Source organism: Carlito syrichta, unplaced genomic scaffold (genome assembly GCF_000164805.1).
Source record: "Carlito syrichta isolate Samal-C Ts95f unplaced genomic scaffold, Tarsius_syrichta-2.0.1 Scaffold115728, whole genome shotgun sequence".
In the NCBI taxonomy this organism is placed as follows: domain Eukaryota; kingdom Metazoa; phylum Chordata; class Mammalia; order Primates; family Tarsiidae; genus Carlito; species Carlito syrichta.
The window spans coordinates 208,036-216,443 of record NW_007059824.1 but is presented as its reverse complement, the minus strand read 5'-3'; the positions used below and the strand labels follow the sequence as shown (position 1 = coordinate 216,443).

The window sequence follows — 8,408 nt, the reverse complement described above, 5'->3', positions numbered from 1 at the left end:
AAGGCCACCAGGTGGCTTGATGCACAGGTATGTTGCTGACACTGCAACATTCCCGAGATGAGAAAAACATTCCCCAAGTTCAGGTCCGAGAACACAGAGCCACCAGAGAGCCTAAGCGGAACCTACACAGCAGTTAATGAGATGTCTCTGAGAAGGTCAACAAGAGCGTCCACTGTGTATGAGGACACAGCTTCAGCTCCAGTTCTTTGATCTAATGTCAGATTCAGGCTTTAGAGGTGATTGTGCTAATTACTCAGTTAGTGGGTCAAAGATGCAAGAGTTCCTGTTGAGGAATGTTGATACTTCCTTTTCATGGAGGTGTACAGACTTGTCTTTGGAGATATCTCAGCAGTCCCTCAGAAGGGTGGTTTGGCCCCTGAAGACACCAGCCCCTAACTTCCCTGCATTCTTTTTTTTTTTTTTTTTTTTTTTTTTTGAGTGGAGTCACGGCCAACCCGACAACCCACTGGGCTCTGGCTGTCCTTCCACCGCAGACTTCTAAGTAGCCAGAATTACAGGTGCATGCAACCATACCTGGCTAATATTTTTTATTTATTTTAGAGACGAGGTCTCACCACGTTGCCCAGGCTGGTCTCAAACCAGCGGGCTTAGGCAATCCTCTCGCCTCGGCCTCCCAAAGTGCTAGGATTACAGGCTTGAGCCACCACACCCGGCCATTTCCCTGTATTCTATAGCCTCCTCTGCAAACCCAGATAGTGTCTCACCAGAGCCGGACTAACCTCTATACGCAATCTTGGGGTAATGGTTATTCTTTCTTTATTAGGGAAAGATACTTTTTAGTTGATGGCTTTCAGAGATTTGAAGAGACATTGACAGAGGAAGAAGTGTAAGAGCCAATGCGGTGACGTGCCAAGAACTCCTTGCTGACCAGGCCATGAGTAGCCAGGATTTTGAGAAATCCATGGCGAAACTTTTGACCAATGAAGACGTAGATGAAGGGGTTGAGGCAGCTGTGGAGGAAGCCCAGAATCTCGGTGGCTTCCAGGGCCCGGTCGATGTCGCTGCGGCGCTCACAGCTCTCCTCGATCACCCGGGTCCTCATGAGAGTGTCCGTGAGCAGGACCATGTGGTAGGGCAGCCAGCAGAGCAGGAAGATGAGGACGACGGCAAAGATGACCCGCATGGCCCGGTGCTTCTGCCCCATGTGGGCCTTGAACAGCGTGCGCAGGGTGAATCCATAGCAGAACAGCATGACCAGCAGCGGTAGGATGAAGCCAAAAGTGTGGGGCAGGACTCGCAACACCATCCGCCATTTTGCTGTGTCATCCCCCAGAACTTCATAGCAGACAGGGCTGGAATTGTTTGGACGATAGGTCTCACGGAAAAGGAAGAAGGGTAAGGACAAAACCAGAGACAGTCCCCAGATGCCCACACATATGAACTTGACCAAGTGGCGCTTCTGGGTCAGTGTGCGCGTGGCATGGACGATGGCCAGGTAGCGGTCCACGCTGATGCAGGCCAGGAGTAGAATACCACTGTAGAAGTTGACTTCCTTCAGGAGCGAGACCACCTTGCACAGGGGTGTGCCAAAAATCCAGCCCCTCTCCCTGGAGGCAGCCCAGATGGGCAAGGTGAGGGCAAAGAGCAGGTCGGCCAAGGCCAGGTTCAGCAGGTAGACGTCGGTGACAGAGCGCCCGGCTCTGCTGTGTAGGATGACCAGCATCACCAAGGAGTTTCCCAGCAGGCTCAGCATGAACACCAGGGCATAGATGACAACCACAACATACTTGTTGAGTGTCTCACTCTGTGGATTACAGGGACTGTAATCTTTATCTACAGATGGCATACCAGTGAAATCTAAAAACTCCTCATATGACAACCACCATGGAACAGCAGAAGTCCACATGTTTTTCTCTGTTACAGCCATGGTTTGATCTAGTTGAAAGATTAAGAAGGAAATAAACGTGATTTAGTAACCCAGACTTACTGCACTCTCATCAAGGATGTGAGAGCAGTGACTGGGATATGTTCTGCTTCTCTGTCGGTTTAGCAACTGGAGAACTCCCTGCTTTGCCTCTAACCTGGGCTACTTTGGAGGCCGGCTTCCTAGTGTTATCCACCTGAGACTCAGCCTGAGGATGGGATGAGGGGAAAACACCTTACCCTTGGTGGCCTATAACTGTCTCCACTCTACCCACATCTCTATCTCTGTCCCTCTTTAACCTTCACAGCCATGTCTGTGCATTTGGATGCCAGGACGAGGTAGGTCTTAGACTTTCAAAGAAGGGCCAGTGTTAAGCAAAATGGAAGAAGAAAACCACCTCCCAGGTGTCCCTTTCTGTCTTACTAAACCCCCCAACCCATCCTCATGTTCTCCCTGACTCCTGTTTACCCTTCTTAAAATCTCCTAGGGGATGAAGTGATAACTGCATTAAACTGCATTTTTAGCCTGTCTTTAAATGAGCAATAAACGTTTTGGTGCTCTGTCTAAAGGAATTTTTGGCATTTGAGAGGATAACGTCTCCATCGTGGTCCCTGAGATCCCAAGATCCCTTTCCAAACATCCACAGGATCGCTTAGCAATTTTCAAGCTTTTATGTGTGTATGTGAAACACTTATTGAAACAAAATCTTCCCAGAAGCCCAATGTGTGAAACTGAACCCGTGTGCTGGAGGGTGTGCCGGTCTCTCAACCCAGATGACCCCTAAAGAGCCCCCAAGAGCCCCCAGAGCTCTCCAGAGAACTGTCTGACAGCCTTTGGAAAGTCACTCAGATTTAATATAAGGATACTCAGCACCCAGTCCTCATTCGATCCTGATTCTATCACTGATGAGCTGTGTGACCTTAAGTGGGGCCTTTTATCATAGTAGATTTCAGTCTGCCCATCTGCAAATTGAGGAAGACATAGTAAGTCACCTCTAATTTGCTTCCAGGTCTAAGGTTCTGTGATAAACTCATTCAGATCCACACATCTTAGTATGTTCTCTCCCTGTCAGTATTTTGCATTTTCACAGGGGCAAAGCAATAAAGATCGAATTGGGGAATTGTCAGTCTCTGCTCCACAAAAGAGAGAGGTATAAAAGGAGAGGATGAAAAGACTGTGGCCGACTTTTCACTGACTACCACCAAGTATAAGGTCAGAGTTGAGTACATAGTCACAGAGAGGAAGCAGGCAGCCAGTTTAGCAGAAATCTCAAGTGCCAAAGAAATGAACACATTTTCTAAAATAAAGTCAAACCAAGCCTTCCTATCCCCAGAGGAAGTTCTGGCAAGCAGAGGAGGCTTCTTACCTGAAGCACTAGCCAGGTGTGTCCAACCGTTAGCGCAGCAGCCCAGAGACCGGAATGACTTAACAGTTAGAGGGAACTTGATGAACAAAAGGAAATAGGGAAACCATGTCAGACCACACCTCCCTTCTGAGCCCCACCCATGTCTACATTCAGAGAACAGAGTCAAGAGATCACCAGAGAGACTCTCAGGGTTCATATGTCCCAGCAGGGTACCAGGCATGAAGTTGGGGTTAAGGGTTAATCATCTGAATTCTTCACTCTGTGTGTGACCATTTTTATTCTCTTCCTTTCTTAAATGTGTTGCCATTTGTATATCCCTAAATTCCCTAGTAGATTGCCTTTGAAAGCTTCCAACTTGCCTGGGAAGAATAAAAAGAATGGGATCTGACTTTTCATTGCAACAACTTCAGAAGGTGTCCCACATGAAGAAGGTGTGGGAGTCCTCCACGGCAGGGGGTCATGGAAGCAATCTGGGGAGAAGGAGGCAGAGGATTGTTCTCCAGCTCTGTTTGGACAGCAAGTACACAACCTTGACTTACATTGTGGACTTATTTGGGGGTAGAGATTTGGGGAGCAAACTGGCCCAACCACTCCCACCACCACCATCAGTCACTCTTTTGCAAAACCATCGCCAATGATAGGCTGGTTAGAATGACTTTGAGTCCTCTAGCCATCTAAATTTTGGAAAAAAAGATAAATTAAAAAGAATAAAATGACTTGGGTCCACTCCCAGGGTCTGGCTGGAGAGCAGAGAGACCAAGTGGGGCAATTCGTAAATCTGAAGTGGAGAACTGGTGAATGGTGTCAAGGTCAATGCTGCCCCCCTCTCAGTTCAATGGAGGACAGCTTCTCTGGGAGCCTGCCTTAGCTGCCGCCAGCAGCTAATGGCTTTCCCCTGGCTTGACCCCACAGGCACCTCCTTCACGCCTGCATTATAATGAACCCTACTGTGTTACAATGACAGGTGTCCAAGTCAGCCCCCCCTCAGCCAGTGAGTAAGGACCCTCTCCGATTCATCTTGTGTCCTCTGCCATGAAATATAGTAAGTCAGCCTGTGAGCTGCCAGTGAGTAAGGCCCCTCTCCGATTCATCTTGTGTCCTCTGCCATGAAATAAAAGTAAGTGTTCAATTGATGATTGTGGAATAAACGATGGGAGGCATGTCTCGCATGATTCATGGATCGCAGGTTACCACCACGATTCAGTGTCTGTCACTTTTGGCCACACACTCATACCACAGGTATGTCTAAAAGCTTCATTTCCATACAGCCTGCAGGTCTGCCTGGCATTGCTCATTCCCAGCCATCCTCTAGCGTTTGGACTTAGTACGAGTCTGTGCAAGTGTAAATCCTGCCCTACCACAAATGCCACACTTATCATGCTGTGGGTGCCTACAATTCTGCCACCAGCAAGCCTATTTTTTAAGCTAAGTCGTGCTCTCCTCCTGGGTCCACTCATCATTTATAAGCAGCAGCAGGAAGTATATGGAGACAGTGACCACTCATGCTTTGCTTTTACTAACGTTGAACTACTGCACTCTGATGCCTAGATCAGAAAGGACTCCTAGGACTGGGCACAGTGGCCCATGCCTGTAATCGCAGCACTTTGGGAAGTCAAGGCAGAGGATTGCTTGAGTCAAGGAAGTTGAGACCAGCCCGGGCAACATAGTGAGACCCTGTCTCCAAAAATAAATTAATTAATTAAATGTCATTTTTTAAAAAAAGAAAGGACTCCCAGATGGGATAGTCCCAGAAGGGAGGAGACACTCTTCCTATTAATCATCTAGGGAAAAGGCAGCCCCTGGGGCAGAAAATACTCACTGGGGACACAGGAGAAAAGAGACTGTTGGGGTTGAGACTGAAAAACACCTGTAGGTGTCCAAGAGCAAACTGAGGTGATGGGGAAGAGAGCTTCTGCCACAAGAGGGAAGCGATCGCTGGGTGGGGCAGCTGCTGCAAGTGACCCACCAAGCAAGACCAGTGCCAAGAGTGGGTATATCTAAAACCCAGGGTTAAGTTCTTCTTGGCGTTCAATCCCCCTGTTTTTCCTATTCCCTCAGTCAAGTCGGTTCACCATTCCACTTATTTCAACGAATCACTGAAGGATTGGGGAAGGGTCTGTTCTCCCCTTGAGTGCAAGGAGTGAAGGGCAGACAGCCTCTCTGGATAAGCAGGGGCAACAGGGATGCTGAGGTCTCCAAGGGAAGATGGGTCTGGAAGACAAGAATGAAAAGAATCTCCCACTTCGCAGTAGGGGACGTCATTTCACTGAAGAAGGGGGAAAGACACATATCGATAAGCTTGGAATAAAATACCCACATGGTAATGTTCCAGCAAGTCAGCCCATCCAATGTGTCTTCTGTACCTCACTTCCTTGTGACTGCTCCCTCTTAAACTGACTCATATGCTCCTGCTGGGAAAGCGTGTTTCCGTTCTATGCAGAACACCCAGTGCCACAAAGATAGCTGTGACAGGTGCAGCCTGAATGCCAGTCAACTGGCAAAATGTGGCTTCTCTTTCAATAGCACTGTTCTTACCACTCTGTTCAAATATGGCGGTTTGTATGCTGACTGTGTAAACAGCCCAATATGGCTGTAAGGACATCTATTTTGTCCCTGTAACCAAGACCATGCCCAATTGAGACAAAACATGATCTGGGATGAGGGAGGGGGGACAATGTCTGGAAGTCACAGGATCCAAGCTGTGATAATGAGGAGATGGCAGGACTTGACAGAGGCAGTCAGCTTTGTTCCAGCATAGGCATCTCTAATTCCTCCAGAAGAATTCACTTGGATCTGGGGACCAAAGTAGAGAAAAGGGCTGGAGGGAGGTTTCTCCCTGCTCACCAGTGATATCTCCATAGCCACAGTGACAGGTTCAGGGAGTAAGTATGTGACCTAAGGTGATCCAGTAAGATCAAAGATCAGATATTTGTTCAATGCTGTGGAAAAGCAAGAATGTAGGCTTGCTGAAGCCAGCTGCCATTTTGTTCCATTTGTGTGGCAGTGCCAGTTCAAGGAAAAAATGAACACACAGAGGAAGACAGAACTGAGAGGATCACAGAGACGTGGAGCCAGAGTCCTGAACCAACCATACCCAAAGGCCATCTTCTCGCTGTACTTGGCAGCACCACAGCCAATAAATTATCTTTCTTGTAAACACCAGTTCCAGTTGACTTTTCTGTTACCTAAAGCCAAAACCGTGCCCTGCTGGAAACCAAATGTGACCTGGGAAGAGGGAGGGGAAAGAATGTTTGTGAATCACAGGGTCCAGGCTGTGACCGTGAGGATACAGCAGGACTTGACAGAGGCATGACATGGCCAGGTGCAGACCTTCAAGCCCTGATTGCCAAGCTCTCGAGAAAGCCACAGAAGAAACTTGAAAAGTGAGCACATTGACCGGGCGCAGTGGCTCACACCTATAATCCCAGCACTTTGGGAGGCTGAAGAGAGAGGATTACCTGAGCCCACGGGTTCAAGACCAGCCTGGGCAACTTGGCGAGACCTCGTCTCTACAGTAAATCAAAAAATTAGTCAGGCGTGGTGATGCATGCCTGCAGTTCCAGTTACTTGGAAGGCTGAGGTGGAAGGATCACCTGAGCTCAGCAGGTCGAGGTTGCGGTGGCCGCGAGCATCCCATGGCACTCCAGCCTGGGCAACAGAGTGAGACTCCAACTCAAAAAAGAAAAGAAAAGAAAAGAAAAGTGAGCACATGGGCATCATCAGAAGGACACCCTCCAGGATGGATTCAGAAATCCGCACACAGGACCCAGCAATCCCCGTTTTGGAGCCAGACTGTGATGCAAATACTGGCCCTTCTTTATTAGTGTGTGACCTTGGGCAAGTTTCTTAACATGTATCCAAATATTCTTATCTATAAAAATGTTGTTAATAATACTTGTCTCCCAGAACAGTTGTGACAACGGAATGGTTCTAGAACCGAACCACCTGGTGCAAATCCCAGCTCTGTCCCTGGCTCGACGTGTGCCCTTGGGCAGCTTAGATGCTTACTCTGTGCCTCAGTTTTCTCCTGGTAAAATGAGAACCAAAGCAGAACCTAGTTCATAGGCTTAGCATGAGGCCCAATGAGTTAATACATGTAAAGTGCTTAGCAAACTGTCTGGCAGATAATAAGTGTTCAGTTGCTTTTAGCTGACTTTAGGCATGACCCCTCCACAGTCCTATCAGGGGACTATGTATCAAACGCAGCAAAAAATGCAGACCCTTTGACCCTACAATCCTACCTAATGAGAGAAGGAAGGAAGAGCGAGAAGGAGGGAGGAAGAGAGGGAGGGAAGGAGAGAGAGAGAAGGAGAGAAGGATGGAAGACAAACTTTATCACAAGGTTGTCTAAAATAATAAAATAGGGTGATAATTTAAATGTTCTTTTAAAAACATTTATGCAAGCCGGGCTCGGTGGCTCAGCCTGTAATCCCGCACCTTTGGGAGGCTGAGGTAAGTGGATTACCTGAGCCCGTGGGTTCGAGACTCGCCTGGGCAGGCGAGACCTCATCTCTACAATAAATAAAAAAAAAAAAATCAGCCGGGTGTGGTAGCACGTGCCTGTAATTCCGGCTACTTGGAAGGCTGAGGCGGAAGGATCACCGGAGCCCAGCAGGTCGAGGCTGCGGTGGCCGGGAGCGGCCACTGCACTCCAGTCTGGGCGACAGAGTGAGACTCCAACTCAAAAAAAAAAAAAAAACATTTATGCAAATCAAACTGAATTTATAAAATGGAACACTGTGCTTCTATTAAAAACAATGATGTAGCTATAATTAATGCTGTGGATAAGTATCTATGAGAGAACGCTAAACGGAAATAATGATTAACAAGTAGAATGTGCAGCACAACATTCTGTCCTAAATGTTTGTACGTGAATGCACAGAGAAAACATAAGGAAAAATGTCAAATGCTAACAGGGGTTCTCTCTGGGGAGTGGGATTGCAGATATTTGCTTTCTTGCTTATGTCTTTTGATGCTGCTCAACCTTTAAAATGAGCATTGTTTTTGCAATCATAAAAAAATACATATTAAGCCATTTTCTTTTAAAAATAGGTCAGGTCGGGCATGACCTGTAATCCCAGCACTTTGGGAGGCCGAGGCGAGAGGATTGCCTGAGCCCAGGAGTTTGAGACCAGCCTGGGCAATTTGGCGTGACCT

General features: G+C 47.7%; 1 protein-coding gene across 1 annotated transcript; it reads right to left on the bottom strand.

Moving 5' to 3' along the window:
* Nucleotides 1-811: 811 nt before the first annotated feature.
* Nucleotides 812-1,828, bottom strand: CXCR1 (C-X-C motif chemokine receptor 1). The gene has a single exon (XM_008073702.1). The coding sequence runs from the start codon at nucleotides 1,805-1,807 to the stop codon at nucleotides 812-814; it is 996 nt and encodes a 331-aa protein (XP_008071893.1). The 5' UTR covers nucleotides 1,808-1,828.
* Nucleotides 1,829-8,408: the final 6,580 nt, after the last annotated feature.

Excerpts from the sequence above, each read along its gene's own strand:
- CXCR1 (XM_008073702.1), bottom strand. The coding sequence starts at position 1,807 with ATGCCATCTGTAGATAAAGATTACAGTCCCTGTAATCCACAGAGTGAG.